This window comes from Cervus elaphus, chromosome 19 (assembly GCF_910594005.1).
Source record: "Cervus elaphus chromosome 19, mCerEla1.1, whole genome shotgun sequence".
In the NCBI taxonomy this organism is placed as follows: Eukaryota; Metazoa; Chordata; class Mammalia; order Artiodactyla; family Cervidae; genus Cervus; species Cervus elaphus.
In genome coordinates, this window is record NC_057833.1 from 66,091,987 (window position 1) to 66,115,872 (window position 23,886).

A 23,886-nucleotide genomic window follows, 5' to 3' on the forward strand; every position below is an offset into this window, starting at 1 on the left:
TTCCAATGAGTCAGCTCTTTGCATCAGGTGGCCAAAATATTGGAGTTTCAGCTTCAGCATCAGTCCCTCCAATGAACACCTAGGACTGATCTCCTTTAGGATGGACTGGTTGGAACTCCTTGCAGTCCAAGGGACTCTCAAGAGTCTTCTCCAACACCACAGTTCAAAAGCATCAGTTCTTCAGCACTATTAGGCACTGGGTTTCTTTTCTGTAAAATGAAAATGCTTGGTCTCCGTTGTTTGTGTCTCCTTGGACCCAAAGACTTGGTGGTTTGAGCCCCCTGGGCCGGGGGTCTGGGTGTGACGGTGGCTTCCTGGGTGCTGCTGGGTCATGGGGGCCTTGGCCTCGGGCACCGTCTCCTGCCCCGGGCCTGCCCTGGGATAACTCTTGCTGGCTTGGAGCCCAACCAGCTTGGAGCGAGAGAGGCAGAGGAAGCCCCGGGTGGGGGGTATGTGGGGGCGCCCTCCTGGCTGGGGTGGGGGTGGGAGAGGCTTGGCGTCTGTTGTTCTGGGTCGCAGCAGCGAGGCTCTGCTCGGGGAGCCTGTGTGGCTGGCAGGCTGTGTGAGCTGCCGTGATCGTGCGGGGGAGCAGCGTGTGAAGATCGGGGACGCCGCAGCTGACCCGCTCAACCTGCTGACTTGGCCTAAGCGCCCTGCGCCCACTCCCGCCGGCACCTCTTGGCTGGACTGGGAGCCTCCTATAGGAAGGCAGTGGTGCCCACCGGCGGCCCGGGGCAAGTGGCCCCTGAGTGGGGTGGGTGTGGACGTGCATGCTGGTCCCAGGGGTCAGGAGCAGAGCCATGCGTGGCCCAGGAAACAAGGTGCTGGGCTCCGTCCTAGGTGAACTTCCCCAAAGCTCCCAGCTGAAACCGAGTCAGACCCAGCCCTGGTCAGTCCGGAGCCTTGGATGACCAGGGGAGGCGGGCATCGTCCTGCCAGAAACTGGGTCATAGCACCCTACTGGGTGTCTGGGCCTTCCCCACCCAGGGTCTCAGCACGGTATATCCCAGAGTTCCCTTCTTATAGGTTTTTAACTGTGTGATTATTTATAATACAAAGCAAGGATGAAAATGCTGCTTTATACATTTTTATTTTATTGAAGTATAGTTGATTTACAGTGTTTTGTTAATTTCTGTGTGTGTATGTGAATGCTCAGTCGTGTCTGACTCTTGGCGACCCCATGGCCTGCAGTCCGCCAGGTTCCTCTGTCCATGGAATTTTCCAGACAAGAATTCTGGAGTGGGTGGCCATTTCCTTCTGCAGGGGATCTTCCTGACCCAAGGATCTAACCCGCGTCTCTTGGGTCTCCTGCATTGGCAGCTGGATTCTCCACCGCTGTGCCACCTGGGAATGCCCTTGTTAAGTTCTGCTGTGCAGAGAAATGATACATCTCTCCTTTCTCGTGTTCTTTTCTATTATGGTTTATTACAGGGCCTGGAATATATTTCCCTGTGCTATACAGTAGGGCCTTGTTCACCTGTGCTATCGATACATGTAATATGAACAGTTTGCATCCGCTGATCCCGGATTTCTACTCCACCCCTCCCCAACCCCTTCCCCTTCAGCCTGTGCATCTGTTTCTGTTTTGTAAATAAGTTCGTTTATATCATATTTTAGAGTCCACAGATAAGTGCATCATGTGCTACTTATCTTTCTGACTTTGCTCAGGATGACACTCTCTGGGTCCATCCATGTCACTGCACATGGCATTATTTCATTCTTTCTAACGGCTGAGTAATATTCCATTGTGTGTGTGTACTGCGTCTTCCTTTTTCTATGCGTCTGTCCATGGACTTTAGGTTGCTTCCTGAGCAGCGATTAGGTTGTGTATAGTGCTGTGTGGCCAGAGGGGTGCGTGTATCTTTGGGAATTAGTTTTCTCTGGATATACGCCCAGGCTTCCCTTGTGGCTCAGCTGGTAAAGAATCCGCCTGCAGTGCAGGAGACCTGGGTTTGATCCCTGGGTCGGGAAGATCCCCTGGAGATGGGATAGGCTACCCACTCCAGTACTCTGGCCTGGAGAATTCCATGGACTGTATTGGTCCATGGGGTCACAAAGAATCGGACATGATTGAGCAACTTTCATTTCTGGATATATGCCCAGGAATGGAATTGCTGGATCCTATGGCAGCTCTATGTTTAGTTTTTTTTAAGGGGCCTCCATACTATTCTCCATTGGAGGAGGAAACGGCAACCCGTTCCAGTATTCCCGACTGAAAATCCCCGTGGACAGAGGAGCCTGGCAGGCTACCATCCATAGGGTCACAAAGAGTCGGACGCGACTGAGCGTGCCGGCTATTCTCCTGGTGACTGCACCTACCTACGTTCTCCCCAACAGTGTAGGAGGGTTCCCTTTCCCTCCACACCCTCTCCAGCATGTACTATTTGTGGACTTTTTAGTGATGGCCATTCTGACCCGTGAGAGGTGGTGCCTCCTTGTAGTTTTGATCTGCATTTCTCTAATAATTGGTGGTGATGAGCACAAAGGTGCTGTTTTGATGGACACACACCAGAGCTGGTGGATGGCAGCTGAGACCTCCCACCAGCCTTCATTCGTGGTGGGCCCGTGTCTCAGACAGCCTGTGCAGTGGAACTTCTGTGATGTTGGAAATGTTCTGTGTCTGCGCTGACCAGGGTGGGACCACTGGCCGCACGTGACTCACGAGTACTCATCAGTCTGGATCCCCTCAGTGTGGCCGATGCAACCAGGAAAACTGAAAACTTAATTTATTTCATTGTAATTAAATGTAAGTAGTCACCTGTGACCAGTGGCTCCTGACGCTGCAGTTCTAGAGAATAGTAAGTAGGTAATTGCAAGTGAGAGTAGTTTTACTTTTTACTATAGAAAGTTTCACATATATATTGAGTAGTATGACCGCATATACCCTTCATCCAGCTTCTGTAAAAACTAATCCATTGGCCAATCTTACTTCACCTTTACCTCGCCACCACCCCACCCCCAGCTCTCACTTCTGTGTTTCTTTGAAGCAGACAATAGCTTTTGAATTTTTGTTTTTAAACAGCTCATCTTTAACCCCAGGATAGAATAAAACTATTTGACCTTGATTTTTTTCTCATCCCTTGTGGCTTTTTTTGTCATTTATTGAAGAGCTTTGTGGGCTTTCACTAAACCAGCTGCAGGCCCCGAATGATGTCTCTGAAGACTGCTCGAGGCTTTCTCATATTTCTGTAATGAGAAATATGCACCACGGATCTCTTATTTAATTTGTAATAATATTGTTTAATATGTTTTATATTATACAGTTTAATATTAACTGATTATGGCTCAAACTGTGCATGCTGACATTTGGGACTGATTAAAACTTGATGTCCCATATGTTCAACCAATTTTTAGATCTGCAAAAAATTGGTCCAGGAAAATTGTTTGACAGAAATAATGGAGAACTCCATGGCATAGGCTGTAATGAGTAAAGTTTGTCAATGAAACTACTCAATGGTTCAGATTGATTTGAAATTGAAAAGAACTGATCCACGTGAAAATCATTTTGACTAAATAACATGAAAAACATTAGGAGCACTGGATATGAAAATGCCAGGCAACTAGAAGGACTGCCTGGCATTCTCTCCGGAAGATGCTTCTGATCACAGTGTTTGTGTCCAGAACATCTTCAGGGTCAAGGCGGCCGCTGCCCATCTCCATCTACTCTTCCCTTAACCTCAGATCCGTCTGGAAGGGCGTGGAAAGGGGAAGTTTCTGCATTCGAACGTCCCAGACTCTGGCGACTGCCCATCCCTAGGATGACTCAGAACGGACAACTGGAGCTCGAGTGAAAGCAAGAACAGCTGCCCTGCCTGCCGCCCGCTTGGACCTTCCCCCTGGATGTCCCTCCCTCTCTGAGGGCCTCTCCTCTTCCTCGGGTGGCTTGGAGAAGCCTCTTGGCTTTTCTCCACGAGCCTCTAGCCTGGGGGTGAATTCTCCCAGCAGCACGTGCAACAGTCCCCGTGAAGAGGCAAGGGCGGGAGGCTACTGGTGCTCCAGTGGCTTAGGACTCTGCCGCGCTCCCAGGGCAGGGGGCCTGGGTTCAATCCCTGGTCCGCGCAGGGGGCCTGGGTTCAATCCCTAGTCCGGGAACTCCACCCCGTGTGCCACCGCGAAGACCACGTGCGGCCAAATGAATAATTTTTTTTTTTTTAAAAAGAGGCAAGGGTGAAAAAGCAAAGACGGGGCTTCTCCCCAGCGGTTGCCCGGTGCAGTGGGCACCTGGCCCTTGTCCTGAGCCCTGAGGAGCAGGAGCCGTCCCAGCTGGAGCCCTCGGGCTGCAGAAGCCAGGCCTCCTGGCTGTGTTTTCCTGGAGGCCCCACGGCCAGTAAAGGGCCAATGATGCCCTCGCACTTGGGGTGGTCTCTGCCCTCCCAGGCCAGGGACTTGCCAGGCCTCTCTGGGAGGCAGTGGGTGCCCTGTGTCCATTTCACGCCAGAGTCTCCAGAAGCCTCTTGTGGATCCGTGACTGCTCCCATCAAGCGCTGGGAGGTGTGTACAGATGGAGCCCACTCGTTCCTTAAGTAAACCCGGGAGCATCCTTTTGGGTTTCAAGTGCTACAGGCTTTCAGAAGGGGATAGGGAAAGCCGTCCAGAGGACAATAGATATCTTGCTCTATCCGGAGCAAGATAGAAATGGTGACAAGATAGAACTGGTGACGGCCTGCAGCGCAGGAGTGGGGTCTGAGGGGAGGGAGCAGTGTTGGGGTGCAGGAGAAGTCCATCTCAAGAGCATGCAGCCTCAGCCTCTGCACACCCCACCATCAGCTCCCCTGGTTCCTGACTGGGAAGGAGCTGAGCTCTTACACGGAGGTGGGGGGGGTCCCGCTCTCCCGCACCCCCACTTTGTGGAAGGGAAATGTGCTGTCCTTGGGGGCTAACATCTTTTCTCCCTGCGACCCCCCAACCCGTCCCCGTCTATTCAGCAGTGGCCAATGTGGCCCCGGGATTAGGAGAAGAAGCAAGAGGGCCCTCGCTGGAGCAGCACCACTTGCTCAGCAGTGTGCAGCCCAGCGAGCGGCAGTTTTTTTTTTTAGAAGTTTTGCTGGAAGGCCCTGGATCAGGGCTTGACTCTAGACCCACCCTTGAACTCTATGTGGCCTCAGGCAGTTCCTTTAACCTTTCTGAGTTTGGTCTCCTTCACGAGGTGGGATGCCACTTGGACTAGCTCCCAGGGTAGTTTTGAGATCCTAGTGCGGCCTGTCCCAGAACATCTCATCCTGTGCCGTCTGACTCAGAGTGGATGCTCCAACAGTAGCTGCTGTGATCTTCCTCACAGTTATCTGAACCCACACTGAGCATCTGTCGGCAGTCAGGTACTGGGCCGGTCTCGTCTTGCAGACTCTCTCCGGGATCTGGAGCCGCCCCCAGCAGGACCACGGTGTTGGGCGGCCCAGTGACCCGACCCCTAGGCGTCTTTGGTTTCTGCGGCTGACTGGCTGGGGGGCATCCGGGGTGGGGCTCCCGTGCGGTCTTTGGTCCTCAGCGGCCCCTCTGACTGTGTGTGATTCATGGATAGACCGTCCACTTGCCCGCGATCGTGCCGTTGGTGACACTGCCCAGGGAGCAGACGCCTCGTGGTAGAACAGAAACAGCCCCGCCCAGGGTCGGGGGGCCCTGGTTTCCTGGTGCTGCCCAGCTCCCAAGGAGCTCTGTGATATTTAACAGGTGGCCGTGCTCCTTTGGGCCCTTTATTTTTATAAATGAACGGTTGAGTTGGATGGCCCGTGAACCACCTCCACTTCTGTTGCACCCAGCATGAACATCTGGTGCCCAGCTGTGGGCTGGTGTGGGGCGGAGTCAAGGCCGCGACTGCGGCCTCGGCAGAGGTTCCCTACCTCCTTTTTCCGAAGACTGCGGGAATCCACAGTTTCCAAGCTGGCGGGGCCAGTGTCTAATGAAGGTCCCTTTCAGTTCAGTTCAGGTCAGTTGCTCAGTCATGCCTGACTCTTTCCGACCCCATGGACTGCAGCACGCTAGGCCTCCCTGTCCATCACCATCTCCCAGAGTTTACTCAAACTCATGTCCATTGAGTCGGTGATGCCATCCAACCATCTCATCCTCTGCCGTCCCCTTCTCCTCCTGCCCTCAATCTTTCCCAGCATCAGGGTCTTTTCAAATGAGTCAGTTCTTCGCATGAGGTGGCCAAAGTATTGGAGTTTCAGCTTCAGCATCAGTCCTTCCAATGAACACCCAGGACTGATCTCCTTTAGGATGGACTGGTTGGATCTCCTTGCAGTCCAAGGGACTCTCAAGAGTCTTCTCCAACACCACCGTTCAAAAGCATCAATTCTTCAGCACTCAGCTTTCTTTATAGCCCAACTCTCACATCCATACATGACTACTGGAAAAACTATAGCCTTGACTAGGCGGACCTTTGTTAGCAAAGTCATGTCTCTGCTTTTTAATATGCTGTCTAGGTTGGTCATAGCTTTCCTTCCAAGGAGTAAGCATCTTTTTATTTCATGGCTGGCCCCTTACCAGATCTATTCACGGGCCGCCTTTTAATGCTGTCTGCATAGAGTGGTATCTGTGAAAGCCGTTACGTGTTCACAGGTCGGGAAGGCCTGTCACCTTTTTCCCATGTTGCATCTTGACACCTCTGCTGGTGTTTCCTCCTCAGAGCCATGTTGGGCGGGCCTCGCTCTGGTCCGGTTTGCTAACTGGCTCGGGCCCCTGTGCGCACCAGGGAGCCCTGAATCAGCTAATGAATTAACATCAGGACTGGAGTCCTTTGTTGGAGTTTGAAGGTAAAACTCAGTTGGTTGTGCCAAAGATTTCTAGGTGTCGTCTTTCATACGATGGTGAAAACCGGATCGCCTGCTTTTTTTTTTTTTTAACCTTTTACTTTTTTTTTATTGAAGGGTAATTGCTTTACAGAATTTTGCTGTTTTCTGTCAAACCTCAACATGAATCAGCCACAGGTAGACATATATCCCTTCCCTTTTGAACCTCCCTCCCATCTCCCTCCCCATCCCACCCCTCTAGGTTGACACAAAGCCCCTGTTTGAGTTCCCTGCATCATACAACGAATTCCCATTGACTGTCTGTTTTACATATGCTAATGTAAGTTTCCATGTTACTCCCTCCATACATCTCACCCTCTCCTCCCCTCTCCCCATGTCCATAAGTCTGTTCTCTATGTCTGTTTCTCCATGGCTGCCCTGTAACTAAATTCTTCAGTGCCATTTTTTCTAGATTCCGTGTATATGAGTTAGAATACTGTATTTATCTTTCTCTTTCTGACTCACTTTTGGACTCTCAGTTGGCTTCTGATTTTCGAGGTCACGTGTCCTGTTAGGACGCAGGCAAGCAGTCTGAGTGAAGCCTCCTCACTCTGACATGGGCGTGAGCTCTCAGATGCCCCCGTATTTCCATGGCCGAGCCTGGTGCCTCACTCCCTCTCCATCAAGGACTCTGCCCTAAGAAAGCTTTGATTTCACTCTCTTAGCAACGATCCCATGTGCTTTACACCTGTCACTTGTCACTGTCTGTCTGGGAATTTGTAATGAATGCATCTGTTTTCCCAGCTGAGCTGGAACTCATTATTTTGCTGTGGGCTGCATCTCCCTTCGCCGCCAGAACTTAGCGTCCAGGAGGTGCCTCATCGATGGCTGATGGCCCGTGTCCTGCCGGGGGGCGGGGTCTGATGCCTGTTCCCCTCCCCATGTGTGTGCCTTCCTGGCTCTTCTTCATGTATGTGAAAATGTTTACAAAATTCCCTACAAAGAGGTCAGGCACTTTGGGGTTCTTTAGGAAGCGCCCAGTTTGTTTCCTTGGACTTAAAGGTGTAACATGGGCTGTGTGCAGCTAGAAGGACGTTGAGAGAGATTAGACCGGCCTGTGCAGGCTGCTGTAGTCATGTCTATCAAGTTTGCAGAATAGCCCAGCTGTGTGGAGGGAAAGATACATTATCATGTAGGTTTAGATTTGGCTGATTATCCCTCCTCATGTGGTGGCTCAGATGGTAAAGAATCCGTCTGCAATGAAGGAGACCCGAGTTTGATCCCTGGGTTGGGAAGATCCCCTGGAGAAGGACATGGCAACCCACTCCAGTGTTCTTGCCTGGAGGGTCCCATGGAGAGAGAAGCCTGGTGGGCTACAGTCCACGGGGTCGTAAAAAGCTGGACATTGCTGAGCGACTAACACTTTCACTTTGGTGGAATGTTAACAGAAAACCCTCAAATGACACTGGCTTAAACATGAAACTTTATGTTCTCTGTTGTGTGAAAAGTCAGGGCAGGGCCTAATTTTCTGTTTTTTTCATCCTTAAGGGAATTGCCTCATGATACAAAACGACTGTTGAAGCACCAGCCATTGTATTCATGTCACAGATGGAAAGACAATCCTGGAAGTCTCACTCCATGTCCTTTTATATCTCATTAGGTAAAAGTAACAGAGGCACTCACTATAGTGACAGCTGGGAAGAAGGGTCTTAGCTGGGACATTGCCTCACCTGGAGACAGGAAGGCTCTATTTCCAAGAAAGATGCAAAGAACAGACAGTGGGTACAGAACACAGGCCCAGCACTTAACTTGAGTGAATGAACGGATGAGGGGATAAGTGATGGAAAGATGCCGTTTGGTTTCTGTGGGTTAAATCTAGACCAAACCATCATGTTAGCAGGATCTGCGATACTACAAGGAAAACCCATTTCTGGTATCACAGGAGGGAAGGAACCTTGGGGAAATTCCCCAGGGACTTGACAGAGCTCGTGTTCTTCTGCAGGGCCACTTCAGGTGGCCTTCCTCTTTTCCTTCCTTGCAGGGTGTGGTTCCCTTATTTGAAAGGCAGCAGATAACACGGCAGCCGGTGACGATGGGCTGGACCCAGATCACAGTAACCACATTTCAGAAGGTCCCCGTGAGAGCATCATCTTTTTTTGTTTGTTTGAAGAAAGAAAAGTTTTATAACTCAAGCAGGACAACCTGGGAGAAGAGAGTTTATCCTTAAATGTTGCTGAATTGAAATACTAAAGTGAAAGTGAAAGTTGCTCAGTCACGTCCAACTCTTTGCAACCCCATGGACTATACAGTCCATTCTCCAGGCCAGAATACTGCAGTGGGTAGCCTTTCCGTTCTCCAGGGGATCTTCCCAACCCAGAGGTCGAACCCGGGTCTTCCACACTGTAGGCAGATTCTTTACCAGCTGAGCCACCAGGGAAGCCCAAGAATACTGGAGTGGGTAGCCTATCCCTCCTCCAGCAGATCTTCCCAACCCAGGAGTCGGACTGGGGTCTCCTGCATTGCAGGCGGATACCAACTGAGCTATCAGGGAAGCCCTAAACTAAAATTTCCCTACATACAAATCCCTTCTTAGAAAAAGTCCCGCGGGGTTAATTATGGTCTGCTGGTGCTGGTTTGCAGCCTGTAGGTCGGCCTGAGGTTCGGTGTCGGGCTGCGTCTCGATGCTGCGGGCCCTCCAGCACTTCTGGGCCGGCGGTCCAGGGCTGTCCCCGCCCTGGAGGGGCACTGTGGAGCTGGGGCCCAGGCCCTGCAGCGGTGAGTCTGCTGTTGGCAGCGGACCGCGCTGTCTTCTTGGGGGGTCTGTCAGCTCTCAAGGGTGGCCCCCGGCTGCTAGAGGCGCAGCGGGAGGGCCCGGGGCCACACGATGGGAGTGGGTCGCAGAAGGCAGGTCCCCTGGTTACCTGACATGCGCTCAAGGCCCCCGTTGTTTTTTTTTTTTTTTAATTTTGGCCGTGCTGGGTCTTCCTTGTGGCATCCGACTCTGAATTTGCAGCACATGGGCTTAGCTCTCCGGCGGCATGTGGGATCTTAAGCTACCCCGCCAAGGACGGAACCCGTGTTCCCTGCCTTGCAAGATGTCTTCTCAGTCACTGACCCCCAGGGAAGTCCCCCAAGGCCTCCGTCCTTGATTCCCCTTTAAAATCCTGATCAGGGTCTTTGTCACGCCTCCTGGAGACGCTCTGTTCCCTCTCTGCTTCCTCTCAGCACACACCCCTACTCCAGCCAACCCTGAATTTTCAAATCATCCTGACTCCCAGCCCTCAGTTCAGGATTGTCCTTTAAGAAGCCATCCTGGGTCCGCGCCCCCAGGCTGGGTGTGACCTGAAGTGCAAAGTGATGGCCCCGAGGTGGGGGTCACACATCCCTCCCTCCCCGCCCCGGGGCTGATGGACTCCAAGTCTGAGTTTGCTCTTCTTAACCACCTTTGGAAAAAGGCCGGTGGTTTCCAAAGACTTGCTCTGGGTCACAGGAGGCTGGCTCGGGATGGGGGAGGGCCTGGTTCCCTGACTGTGAATGAGCTAAGTAACGTTCAATTTTCTAGTCCCAGTAAAAAAAAAAAAAAATAGCAGGTGGAATTAGTTTTAATAGTATATTTTAACCCAGTAGGTACAAAATACTGTCATTTCATCATGTAGGCAACACGGATGTTAGTTAAGGAGATCACTTTTCTCTCTCTGGGTTGAGACTTTAAAGGGTGGGGTGTTCACACTCATTTTAGATTAATGACGTGTTACCTTCTCAAAAGGTCCAGAGCTTGGCCGCTGTTTCTATTGATTCTCCCACTTGAGGGTCCTTGAGAGCAGGGACGGCGCTGTGACCATTAGGGTCTTCCCTGCACCCGGTCGCTGGTGTGGGTGCGTGTGATGTGAGTGGGGTCCTGTTCTGAAGCATCCCCACTCCAGGGGCCAGGACTCCGAGCGGCTGGAGTCAGGTCACAGCTGCGTGAGCTTGGGAGTCAGCCTGGGCCTCCTGGAGCCAGGGTCCCCACCCAGAATGATGCTGCTGCTGGACTGTTTTCTCCGGGGCCTTTTGGATTCTCCCGAGCTGTGAACTAGACCACGGGTCTGGGCAGGGGGTGGGGGTGGGGGGGTTGGGGACACTGCCCTGGCCCCACCGGCAAATGCGAGCATCTCTGTGAAGGCCCGCGGTCGGCACACCTGCCGCACGTGGGCTACTCTGCTGCCTCTTAACTCCGATCCAGAGCCGGCTGGTGCATCTGGGTCCGCTGGGTCCCAGGCTGGAAGACCCTCCACGCGCCCCATCTGGCGTCTCCACGTGCCTGCGGGTGCCCGGCCTGTCCCCGCTCCCGGCTGCACATGCAGAGAAGGACCGCGCCCGTGCAGACCCTCGGGACGCCCACCTCCTGGGGCGGGAGTTATAACGGGCCCGGCCGGGTCCGCGGTCTCACGAGGTCTCTCCTGCGCAGGCGCAGCTGGAGGCTCAGCGGGCCACCCAGGACTTCCAGAGGGCCACCGAGGTGCTCCGCGCCGCCAAGGAGACCATCTCCCTGGCCGAGCAGCGGCTGCTGGAGGACGACAAGCGGCAGTTCGACTCGGCCTGGCAGGAGATGCTGAACCACGCCACCCAGAGGGTACGAGTCTCTGCGGGGCGCGCCTGTGTGCACTCACCTGCGTGTGGGCGGGCTTGCGGCGGGAAGGGGGCTGGGCTTGCCCCCTCCTGGGGTTCCTGCATCCCTGGGGTGCGTGTGCCTCTCAGACCCCCGATTTCCCGCTGGTTTCCCTGAGCAGAGCAAACAGGCATGTTGTACACCCACAAGTGGTCATCTCTGGGGTGGGGTTGGGGGGGTCTCCACGGGCCTGGTACTAAGCCGTCCTCCCTGGTGGCAGCCTCCTGATGCCAGGCGTAGCGGCCCCATCCTTGCCAGCTGAGGTCCCTCTGGTTCAGATCATCCTCGACAGTCCTGACCAGTGGGGGCTTCCTCAGGGGACCCCCGGTCCTTCTCCAGGGTCTCCTCCCTCTGAGTCCCCGGGGTCCGGCAGGGTTTGGAGCTCAGGGTGGACGATCTGGATGACCTGGCGGGCCTGGCCTTGGGGCGTGTGTGCCCTCAGTGAGAGGTGGGACATGGCGGCTGAGGCCTGAACCCCGGGGGTGCCCAGGCTGGGTGCGGTCTGGGGAACCAGAGTGCCTGCAGGAAGCGGGCTCTGCAGGCTCTGGGCTTCACTGGCTGTGCCTGCTGGGTTTGAGGTCATCATGGGGCATCATTCAGCAGCTCCCGGGACCTGCTCTCTGACCACAGGCCTGAGTATCAGCAGTGATGGTGTTGCTGGATGCCTCGCCTCTCCCTGACTCGCCCAGGCTCCAAAGGGTCCTGCGGGATGTTCAGTGCTCCTCCCCCTCCTCCAGCTGGTTTGCTGAGGCCTTGGATGTGGGGTGACGTAGGGGTGGGGGCTCCCGAGAGGCCGCCTGCGAGGCTAGAACAGAACTTTTCTAGTGTCACCTGCCACTGTGGGCTCAGGTCCTGGAGGACATGGTGATTAAAGATGGCCTTGAGCTTCCCTAAGTAGAACACCTGACTCACAAAGGGCTGGGACTTGGTGTTGAATCCACGTTGACTCCACCACCGCCAACCCCCTAAAGCCCAGACTCCCAAGTGGGCTTGTGTGGCCTGGAGCCTCCTGCCCCCTGGTGGACACAAGGCCTGGACAGCCAAATGCAGGCCGGGACAGCTTTCCTGGGTCCACTGGGGAGTGTCCACAGGGGAGGTCGGGAATCTTGGAAATTTACAAGTAGCCCGACAGAGTAAAAAGGATGGGGGAGGGGGGAAAAAAAAAACCTCCTTCCAAGAACTTCACTAAAGGCCTGCCTTTTCTTCCCGCCCTCCCTTTCACCCCAACCAAGATCCATATCAGCTAGTTAGGAATCATTGCAGAAATCACTTAATGTGTTCTTTACAAAAATAACAGACCATATTTCTGCTTTTTCTCCTCCTACTTGTTAAATTCCAGGGCTGTAGTAGATTGTGATGGCAAGTCCCAGAGAGGTGTCCCCAGGACCTCCACATCCCGTGGCCAAGAACACCATTCACACCCATGTTTGGGAATGGTGCTCCTTGGGGTTGTGCAGTGCGCAACCCGTGGAGCTGTCCAAGGCAGCCCTGGGCCTCCTGACATCATGTGGGAGGGCATCTGACGTGTACCCTCACTGAGGCCGCCCATGGTTTCTTGCTTGTGGGGGCGACCTCTGCAGATGAGCAGACTTCCTGGGTCACGGGCCAGGATTTCCACCCTGGGGGGCTCCTGGCCCTCTTCCCTCAGTTCCTCCCCAGTTTCAGGGGGCTCAGAGGCTGCTCCTTGACCCGAGGAGAGAGAAGGAGGGTTGCAGAGTGGCACCAGCAAGAGGCAGAGCACACGGCAGAGCTGTCTGGGACCGTGTCCCCGTGTCCCTGAGAAGCGCAGCCTGGAGGGGGCACACTCTGTGGCCGTGACGGGTGGGGCAGAAATGCTCGTGGGTGGCTCTGCTGTGAGCTGCCGTCCCGGGGCCCTGGCACACCTGGGCTTCTTGAGTGTTGGTGGACGAAGCAAAAGGTCTAGAATGTGTCCTTGCCCTCAGCTGACTTCTCAGTCCTCTGGGAAGCCTGTTTCTTCAGGAGAAGGGACCTCTTCTGTGAAGAAAGTGCCAAGGAAGCATCCAGAGAAGGATGCGGAGCTCAGCAGGGTCCAGGCCATCTTGAAAAAGCGGCCCTGCTTTGGGCGGGGTGGCCCCCACCCCAGGCACGGTGGAAGGACCCTGTGGTCCCCACATCCCCTTCCCCAGAGTCCTCTGTGTGTCCCTTCTGCTCCTCCAGACTTCTAGTGACGGCCCCAGCTGTGGTCGCCGTGGGAGCCCCGGGGTCTGTATTGCTCAGCCACTTGCAGGGCCCCAGGCGGGGGCAGAGGAGCGGTCCTGCGCTCAGTGCTGGGGTCAGCTGAGCTCCAGTGTGCTTGAGAGGCCTGCCTGGGGGTGCGCGGTCCCTGCTGCTCCCACTTGGGCTTTAGGCAGCCGACGCCCCCTGCCTCCCCAGCTCCACCTGGTTTTGCTGAGTGGCGGCCCTGAAAGGGAGGTGATAGGTTTCCAACCTCCAGGAGGGAGCCGTTGGTCTTTCTGTTTGTGCAGACAGGCCAGAGAGGAGGAAGAGGAGGAGGAGGAGGAGGAGGACGTGGCTTGTCGTGGGGAGGCGTGAACTGTTAGAACCAGCGGCTGCTGGGAGGAGAGGCCTGGGTGTGCCCTGCGCCCTGGGAGGCACCTGAGCCATCAGGCCTGCTTTTCTGTGCTGCTGGGCGGGTACCACCTGTCCCCAAGGCCCTGAGATGCCACCTCCTCGGGCTCACATGCCCAGGACCGCAGGAAGAATCAGAAGGTGGCCTGAATGGGCTGAGCGGGCCACGATGCTGCCTTCCTGGGAGTGGGGGGCCCTGCTCTTGGCTTTGGGATGCTCCGGTTGAGAGTGAGTGTTTCAAGAGGGCTAGGCGAGATGGACAGTGAGGTGAGGAGCCCAGTTCGGGTTGTTCTGCCGGCAGGGCCCCCAGCCCGACTGACACACCCGTTCAGTGCCCGCTGGTGTCCCGGCAGGCAGTGTCTCTCTGAGCAGCATCTGTGTGTCTCTGTGAGCAGAGGGCTTGGGCTGTCCTGTCCCTCCCGGGAGGGGGCCTGCTTGGCCCCCGTGCTCCCTGTCCTGCTGGCCCTGGAGGAGGCCTCTGGCGCCTCAGGCTCCCGAGCACCGGGGGCGGCTGCGTGGCATGCCCCCCAGGTCCCACTCACTGCCTGCTGCCCGCCGGGCCCGGGGCCTGGCCACTCGGGCCCCAAACCCTCCCGGTGGGTGGCAGTGGGTGGTCGGTTGTTGGGCATCTGGAACCAACCTGTAGGGGCAGAAGTGCATGTCTGTGAGTTTTGGGGAACCCCAGTGAGGCTGACTTCTTTGTCGTTAGAATCCACAGAGGTTGGTGCACCCAGGGGTCAGCCCAGGAACACAGTTCCCTTGGGGGACGTGGGAGCCAGAAAAGAGTGGTTTCTCTAGGAGCCTGTCAGCCCTGGGAAGGAGGTAGGCAGCTGCACGCTTCCCGTGGAGAGTGGATGCTTGGCTGTGCCAAGCCCCCCTAAGGGCTTCCTCACTCATGCCTTTCCACCAGCACCCTGCACCAAGTCCCCTAGCACCCTGCACTGAGCCACCCAGTACCCTGCACCGAGCTCCCCCAGCACCCTGCACTGAGCCCCCAGCACCCTGCACTGAGCCACCCAGCACCCTGCACCGAGCCCCCAGCACCCTGCACTGAGCCCCCAGCACCCTGCACTGAGCCACCCAGCACCCTGCACCGAGCCCCCCCCCAGCACCCTGCACTGAGTCCCCAGCACCCTGCACTGAGCACCCTGCACCGAGCCCCCAGCACCCTGCACCGAGCCCCCCAGCACCCTGCACTGAGCACCCTGCACCGAGCACCCTGCACCAGGCCCCCAGCACCCTGCACCAAGCCCCCAGCACCCTGCACCAAGCCCCCAGCACCCTGCACTGAGCACCCTGCACCGATCCGCCCAGCGCAGCCTGTGCTGCCTCCCCCTCGCGGCCCCCCACCCCGATCCGAGGTAGCCCTAGCAGCTTGGATCTCAGCTGCCTGAGTGACGTGGTGCTGCTGAGTGTCTGCACTGTGAGGCTGGCGGCCCAGGGCTCGGTCCCCAGTTGCTCCGAGCACCCAGGACGCGCTTCGTCGGTGTGCTTGGCCTGGAGTTGAGCCGGTTGGTGGACACTGAAAAGCAGGGTGTAGAGCGGCCGCGGGAGCCCGCAGTCCAGCCCGGGAGCCTGGTCTTCGTGGAGGTCTGGGCGCCGCACTGGCTCCTCGGGTCTGGGTTGCAGGTGTGTCTGGGCACCTCGAGGCCTGCAGGGACCTCTTCATTCCGCTTTCGTGGCCTCCACCTTCCCAGCACCCGCCCGCTGTTTTCTCAGCCCTGGGCACACAGTTCACGCCCGAGTCCAGGTTTTAGGGGCTGCTGAGTTACCGAGGGGTGTAACCAAGGTGCACCCCTGGCGACTTTCTCCCTGGAGGCAGGAAGCAGAGCGAGGGGCTCTCCTCTGACAGCAGGCGCTTGTGTGCACGTGGGGTCCGGGAGTTGGGACAGGGGGTGGTCGGTGTGGCCGGTGGGGGTGAGGCAGAGGGCAGCGTGCTTGCTGCTGTCTCAGTCGGCGCTGGCAGCATTGCCAAGTGCTTGGATTCTTCCGAGGGTTTAACTTTAGAAAGCTTTTTCACAGACTAAGGACCAAGGAAAAACGAGGGCCTGTGCGTGCAGTTGGTGGGAACCCTGCTTCTTGCAGGGGATGCTCTTTACCGTAGCCTCAAATCACAGCTTCTGTAGGTCTCTCTTTAAAATGCTTTCAGGGATTTCCCTGGCAGTCTAGTGTTTAAGACTTTACCTTCCAGGGCAGCGGGTGCAGGATCCATCCCTGGTCGGGGACCTAAGATCCCATATGCCTCGCGGCCAGAAACCAAAGCTTGAAACAGAAGCAGTATCGTACAAATTCAATAAAGACTTTAAAAACAGTCCATATCAAAAAACGATTCAAAAAAAAAAATCCTTATAAAATGCTTTCAGAGAGGTCCTTAAAGGTGAACTTTGCACTGAATCCCCTTGTAGTAGAACCAATCACCACAGCATGTCTTCATCTGTCTGATATGCTTGGGTTTTGCGTGTTCATAAAGGTTACAGCAGTAAATCCTTACAGCTTTAGACTGAAGAGTTACTGCTGTTTCCCTCAGTGACGAAGCTGGTGAGGTTTTATGTTCATTTCATGTCTCTCTGACGTCTTTGATGTGAGCAGCCAAGTGGAAGGGTTTCCCAAGCCTCCTGATCTTGATTGAGAGGTCATTTTGGCAAGCTTGTCTTGGTTCCCTATTTCCCTCTCTGACTTTGTTCTAATTCTGTTTTTAAAAGTATCTCAAGCATTAAAACCATTGTTAAAAGCATATATATATATATATATATTTTTTTTTTTTTTTTTTTTAGAAGAAGGTAAAGCTTTAACTCTGGTAAGTGTAAAGTGTTCTCTTATAAAAGATTTTATTTAACGCATTAATTAAGGATGGAATGAATCTGATGTTACAGCTCTTTGAAAGGAGAATTCAGAAAAAAGCACTCATGTTTAAGTTCAAGAGTGCCAAGGTGAATTTACAGACAGATACAGCATTGGTCAGTATTTACAGGGCAGGCAATGAGCAAATGCATCTCCACACACTTCCTCTTGATTTCTAGGGATAAGAATCATTTGTATTACTATCAGTTTCCCACAACTTGTAGGGCCATGAAATAGCTCCAAGACAAGGAAAGGCAGAGATATCCTGGAGAAGGGGGCAATAGACAGGATGCCTAGATGTTTTCTGCTCATGTCAGAGTCTTTTTTTTTTTTTTTTTTTAATTTTTTTATTTTATTTTATTCTTTGAATCAGCCATGGATTTACATGTATTCCCAATCCCGATCCCCCCTCCCACCTCCCTCTCCACCCGATTCCTCTGGGTCTTCCCAGTTCATGTCAGAGTCTTTCAGAGTTTCTCCTGATTCTTAAAAAACACCTAATTTTAAGTGCATAAGGAAACTGCCCTGGGCTGACTGTGGCCATTTCCTGGAGCGGGTGATGGATTGCAGGCTGCCTCTTGGGTGGTGTCCTCCTGAAACAGTCCTGCTGGGTCTGAGACGGTGGACCAGCAATCTGAGGGCCCTCTGGGCTCCTCCGTGCTGCTCTTTGGGTAAAATTAAAAGTTGGCCCTGTGTCCCCCTTTCTAGTTCATTCCATACTTGGGTGACTTGTAAGTAGAAGGTGGGAAGGAAGTGCTAGCTGTTTCCATGGCCCAAACTGCTTTTTCTCTCCTGCGTCCTCTCTCCTCCCAGCCAGCTTTGTTCTGATGTGTTTCTAGGTCAGTGGGGAGAGAACCAACACTGTCCCTGCTTCTGGGAATGTGCCTTTGAGCCCGCATAGAGGGCACAGGACTCTTGGGTTTTGAATCCATTTTGAAAATGTTCCCCCTAGCATTCTAGCTGACTAGTTTTCTGGCCACGAAAATCTGTGTGAGCCCCAGAATCCGTTTCTGCTTAATCCTTCTGGGTCCTGGATTCTTCTGCGTCCACCAGCTAAGCCGGAACATTTGGGAAGGTGCCGGACCGCCGAGGTCTTCATCCTCCCGCTGGCCTGCTGCATACACCTGGCTCTGGAGGGCTCCCAGGCCCCTGAGGTCCGAGTCCCTCTCGTGTCTCCTGCCCGCCCGCTGGCTCCTGACCTGCGGTGGGACCAGGAGGAGCCCATGGTGGACACTCCGTGGAAGTGGACACCCACTGGCTCAGAGGATGCTTCATATGGTTCTGTCCTTTTCCTGCTAGTCGCCTCAGCTGATTGGCAGTTGAGTCTTGTCTGAAATGACTTTTACATTAGAATAGATGAGTCGGGAAGGGTGACCCTCTTCTCTTTGCAAGTTTGTTTAATCTTAAGTTTCCCCACTAATTTCCTCATTTAATTTTTACATTTTTATTTAAAAAAATTGAAGTACAGCTGCTTTATAACGTGTCCTTTTCCGGTATACAGCATGGTGATTCAGTTGTATGTGTGTACATGTATATGTATGTTTGTGTGTATATATACACAAATATATATATATATATTCAGATTCTTTTCTGTTATAGGTTATTACAAGATATTGGGCAGAGTTCCCTATGCCATACAGAGGTCCTTGTGGTTGATGTGCTTTACATAGTAGCGTGTATGTGTTAACTCCAGATTCCTCATCTTTTTGAAACAATGGAGTAAGTGGTCCTGCCGCAGGGGGCCGTTCTGGGTGTGGCCGCGCTGACCCCGCCCCTCTGCTGTGCGCCGCAGGTAATGGAGGCGGAGCAGACCAAGACGCGGAGCGAGCTGGTGCACAAGGAGACGGCGGCGCGCTACAACGCGGCCATGGGCCGCATGCGGCAGCTGGAGAAGAAGCTCAAGCGGGCCATCAACAAGTCCAAGTGAGCGGGGCGCGTGGGCCCCGGGGCTGGGCTGCTCTCCTCACACACCATCTCAGCCTTTCCCGTGGCCCCAGCAGCGCCTGCGCCTGCCCCGGCTCCCTCTGCGTTCTCTGCACCCCCGGGTGGGGCGCCTCCAGGCGTGACCAAGCTGCGAGCACCGGAAGGAATCTCAAGGGCAGAGCGTTACCTGGGCCCTGGGCTGCGGTTGCGTTCTGGGGAACTCAGGGGTGTGTGCCCTTGGCGCTGTGGCTGACGGTGTGGAAACGGCCCTTCCCCTCAGGTTACCTGTCCGCACGATGGGGGTGAGCTTTGTAGATAATACACATCCTTCATAGATGCAGAGCTGATGAAGTGGCGTAAGACTGCTTTCTTCTCTGCCTTTTTTGGTGACAGGATGTGTATTTCCAGTTTCCTACAGTATTCAAAACTAGGAACAGTTAAATTTGTCCAACAGTAGGGTCTTTGGTTAAATACGTAGTGATACTTCCAAACATCGGACTAGTTTATAGCAGTTAAAATCATGATGACATAGGTTCTGCCTTCATTACTATATGAATATGTTTGTAACATTTATATGTAATAAAGGCAGGCCACAAAACACATGGAAAGCACAATTTGTTTGACACAAATTACATGCACACACAGATGGGCCCAGAGGAATAATTTTTTTAAATGTGTGCGTGTATATATGTGTGTATGTATATATTTATTTGAACTGTTTGTTAGTTGATTTACAATGTTGTGAAGACTGGTTGCAATGGAGCTTTTCTCCAGCTCTTCTCATCACTCCTGTATTATCATCTGACAATGACCTTGGGGAAGACTCCCTGCGTCCCTCACAATTGCTGGGCCTGCAAGCAGAGACCTGGAATGGCCTCCATTGCTCAGCCACAGACAGACCCCCAAGCTTCGCTGTGGGTGAAGGGCTGCCACCTCATGGGCCGACCCCCAGGCTCCTGAATGGAGCGGGTGTGTCCCTGCCTGCTGGACCAGAGCCCGGGGTGTGCTGGCCTCTCCCCGGCCTGTGGCCTGGGGGTTCTACGTACAATCGGCTCCCTCTAGTCCCGCGCGGAGTCCCGGAGGCCAACCCGAGCTCCCGGCCTGGCAGCGGCCCCTCTGTGCGGGCGGCTCTCTCCCTCCCCGAGTGAGCTCGGCGCAGCTGGCGTGCGTTGGGGCAAGTTCTTCTCTGCGGTTCCTTCCCAGGAGGGGAGGTGGGAGCCCTCCCTGCCGGGCGCCCCGAGTGGCCTTAACACCCCGCAGGGAGGACGGGGCCCGGGGGTGGGGCCCCGGCCTGCGTGTGCCCATGTATGGGGCTCCTGTGTCTGGAGACGGGCCTTCTGGCACCTCTGCCCTGGGTGAGCTTCAGTTATGGGTCAGGCCCGGGAGCTGGATCTCTCCCCGCTCCCCTCACGGCCCCGTTGGAGCCGAGTAAATGCTGGAGGGCGGCTCAGTCGCTGCCCCGGACGCCCCCGTGGAGCGTATGGGGGTCACTGCTGCCCAGGCTCTCACGTCCCTTCTGTCTGCCTCCCACAGGCCTTACTTTGAACTCAAGGCAAAGTACTACCTGCAGCTGGAGGTACGTGTGGCCTTCGGCTTTGAAGCGGGTGGGTCGGCGATGTCTGTCTTCTGAGGCGCCCCCCCCCCCCCCCTTCTGTAGTGGGCCTCCAGATGGCCCCATGGCCGCCAGGTCGGGGGACACGTTCTTGACCGAGGCTTTGGCTGCTTGCTCGGTGCTGTCTGCTGCCCGCGGAGCCTCTGCATCGTCTCTGGCCGAAGCGTCCTCGGTCAGTGGTCCTCCGCACAGCCCCGGGGAGCTTGCCGGCAGTGTGGATTCCGGGCCGCCCCAGACCGACCGAACTGAGGCCCAGCCCTCCGGTTTTTCACACGCCCGCCGGGGGCTTCTGACACAGCCAGGCGTGAGGTCTACGGCTCGGGGCTCAGATGGCCGCGCGGTGGGACCGTGTAGACCTGGACCCCTACCGCTGCCTTTCTGGGGGGCTGCTGGGCGTAGAGCCGGGGTTGTCACCGGACTGGCAGCTGATGTCTGGTGCGTGCAGACCTGCGGAAGGGGGACCAGGACCCCGACTGCATCCTGGGGGTGAGGGACCCAGTCACTCGGGAGCCTGGGTGGGCCGGCGGGGGCGCGGCCTCGCTCACCTGCTCCCCCTGCTTCTCCCGAGCAGCAGCTGAAAAAGACGGTGGACGAGCTGCAGGCCAAGCTGGCCCTGGCCAAGGGCGAGTACAAGACTGCGCTGCGGAACCTGGAGACCATCTCGGACGAGATCCACGAGCGGCGGCGCTCTGGCGCCATGGGGCCCCGTGGGCGCGGCGTCGGCGCCGAGGGCGGAGCTGTGCCGGCCGAGGGCCTGGCAGGGCGCAAGCCTGAAGCCGACGCCGTTTCCGGTTAGTCTGGGGCCCCGTGTTCCCCGCGGGCGGGACACCGTTCACTGGGGCGCTGCTAGCATCCTGAGTCAGCAAGCTGTGCTTAGATAAGTTTGGGAAGGGACGCGCTTTCACCCCCGAGATTCCAAGCCCTTATCAGGGCATCCCAGGCTGTGAGAAGTCCTGCAGGGAAGGCGCGCCCTCGGGCGCAGGGACTTGGGAGAAGCTCTGATTGAGTCCTGGCCGTCCCGCCATGATCAGGACACACGTGGGCCAAGGCCTGACTTCCCGTTCCTTCCCCTGTGAAGGCGCGATGTCCCCGCGGGTCACTCCACACGTGTTGTCTGAGCACCGGGACCTATTTACCAGGGCCATCCCTGGGAAGTAAATACAGAGGGCTGCTGTAGTTCCTTCCATGTCAGTTCAGAAACCGACTGCCCCAGCCCTGTCTGTCTGCATGCCCTTCTTTGCCTTTTCTGAGGAATACTGGCTGTTGGCTTTTTCCCCATGATTCTTCCTCAGTTCAGTTCACTCAGTCGTGTCCGACTCTTCCTGACCCCATGGACTGCAGCACGCCAGGCCTCCCTGTCCATCACCAACTCCAGAGTTTACCCAAACTCATGTCCACTGAGTTGGTGATACCATCCAACCATCTCATCCTCTGTTGTCCCATTCTCCTCCCACCTTCAATCGTTCCCAGCACCAGGATCTTTTCCAATGAGTCAGCTGTCTGCATCAGGTGACCAAAGTATTGGAGTTTCAGCTTTAGCATCAGTCCTTCCAATGAACACCTAGGACTGATCTCCTTTAGGATGGACTGGTTGGATCTCCTTGCAGTCCAAGGGACTCTCAAGAGTCTTCTCCAACACCACAGTTCAAAATCATCAATTCTTCAGCACTCAGCTTTCTTTATGGTCCAACTCTCACATCCATAGATGACCACTGGAAAAACCATAGCCTAGCTGAATGGACCTTTCTTGGCAAAGTAATGTCTCTGCTTTTTAACATGGTCATAACTTTCCTTCCAAGGAGTAAGCATCTTTTAATTTCATGGCTGCAATCACCATCTGCAGTGATTTTGGAGCCCCCCAAAAATAGTCAGCCACTGTTTTCCCATCTATTTGCCATGAAGTGATGGGACTGGATGCCATGACCTTAGTTTTCTGAATGTTGAGCTTTAAGCCAACTTTTTAACTCTCCTCTTTCACTTTCATCAAGAGGCTCTTTAATTCTTCACTTTCTGCCATCAGGGTGGTGTCATCTGCATATCTGAGGTTATTGATATTTCTCCCGGCAATCTTGATTCCAGCTTGTGCTTCCTCCAGCCCAGCACCTTAATTCAGCCAACAAACATTCAAGCGTGAGGCCCCAGGTCAAAGAAAACTGTCATTTGAACAGCAGGGATGAGTCCTTCAGCGTACATCATCCTCTAAGCCCTGTGTGGAGAGGGACATGAAGCTCAGAGACGCTGAGTTAACTTAACCAAGGGTACACAGAAGGCAGTGAAGGTGGGCTGTGAACTCAGACCTGAGCCCATTCTCTGTGCCCAGCATTCCAATACTTCCATGGGACGCTACAGACTGTCTTTACAGCCAGGGGAGGAGGAAAGGGGACCGGGCTGTTGTTCAGAGTTGAGGTGGCCTGCAGGCTGTGCCTCTGGCCTCGTTAGAATGAGTTCCACAAACCACGTGAGGCGCGAGCCCCAGAGCGCCGCCCGGGGAACTGTGTTCCTTTGCGGCAAGCGGTGATCTCAGTGGACTCTGAGCGGGTCTCATGAGACGGCGGGTTACTGAGAAGGTGACCGAGGAGGTCTCAGCCGACACCCCGCGCAGGGCTGTCTGTCAGCACTCCCGCGGCCCCTCCCGTGGGAGGAGGCATCCCCGAGTCCTGGCCGGCTCCATCAGGACGCGTTGCGCAGGCCCACCCTCCTCCTGGGCCCGCGGGGCTCCGTTTTGGGGCCCAGGGTGGAGGAAAAAACCCGACCTGTGGCTGAACTCACCTTCCATTCCACCTCAGGCCGTGTCTGGTAGTGGCGACTCCTGGGACAGGGGCTGCAGAGTGACGTTAAGGCCCCGGGCCGCCGGTGGGTCCAGCCTTCTCCCTCCAGGGTGCTCTGGAGTCTGGGCTCGCGAGCTGAGGAGGCCCACGGCCCTTTTCTCAGGTCCGGTGGCTGGGTCCTGCAGCGGCCTGGCCCCATCTCCGCAGCGGGGATGCCCGGAGGTGTGTCGGGGGCTGGGTGGCCCTCGGTCAGAGCTGAGTGACGGCTCTTCTTTCTCTCCCCTCCCAGTGGCCTCCGAGGCCTTCGAAGATGACAACTGCAGCGCCTTTGTGTCTGAGGATGACTCGGAAACCCAGTCCCTGTCCAGCTTCAGCTCGGGGCCCACGAGCCCATCGGAGACGCCCGAGCAGTTCCCCGCGGCCGTGCGTCCCGCCAGCCTGGACCTGCCCAGCCCCGTGTCCCTGTCGGAGTTCGGGGTGCTGTTCCCGGGGCTGGGCCCCCGCAGCGAGTGCAGCGGGGCCTCGTCCCCCGAGTGTGAGGTGGAGCGAGGTGAGTGCAGCCCCCGGCCCCAGGGTGGGGGCGGGCGGGGACCCCAGCCTGGATGCTGCGATCAGGGCCTCTGTGGACGCGCCACGGTGTGGCTCCTGACGTCATTTGGTCTCTCACCACAACAGTCCTCTTGATGCGCACCCACTGGGGAGGCTTCCATTTTCTAGCTGTTAGCGTAGGACAGGTCTCATCTCCGAGGGTCGGGGGTGTCTGCAGCTTCTCAGGGAGGG

The 23,886-nt window shown here is 55.5% G+C and overlaps 1 protein-coding gene across 1 annotated transcript in view; it reads left to right on the forward strand.

Annotated features, from left to right (window-relative positions):
• SH3BP5 (SH3 domain binding protein 5) overlaps positions 1–23,886 on the forward strand; it is a 76,746-nt gene that overhangs the window by 51,289 nt on the left and 1,571 nt on the right. The window contains exons 4-8 of the mRNA XM_043875310.1: positions 11,173–11,337; positions 18,596–18,726; positions 20,260–20,302; positions 20,910–21,129; positions 23,396–23,656. Of these exons, the coding sequence (XP_043731245.1) occupies positions 11,173–11,337; positions 18,596–18,726; positions 20,260–20,302; positions 20,910–21,129; positions 23,396–23,656 (820 nt within the window). The remainder of the gene's footprint in view (positions 1–11,172; positions 11,338–18,595; positions 18,727–20,259; positions 20,303–20,909; positions 21,130–23,395; positions 23,657–23,886) is intronic.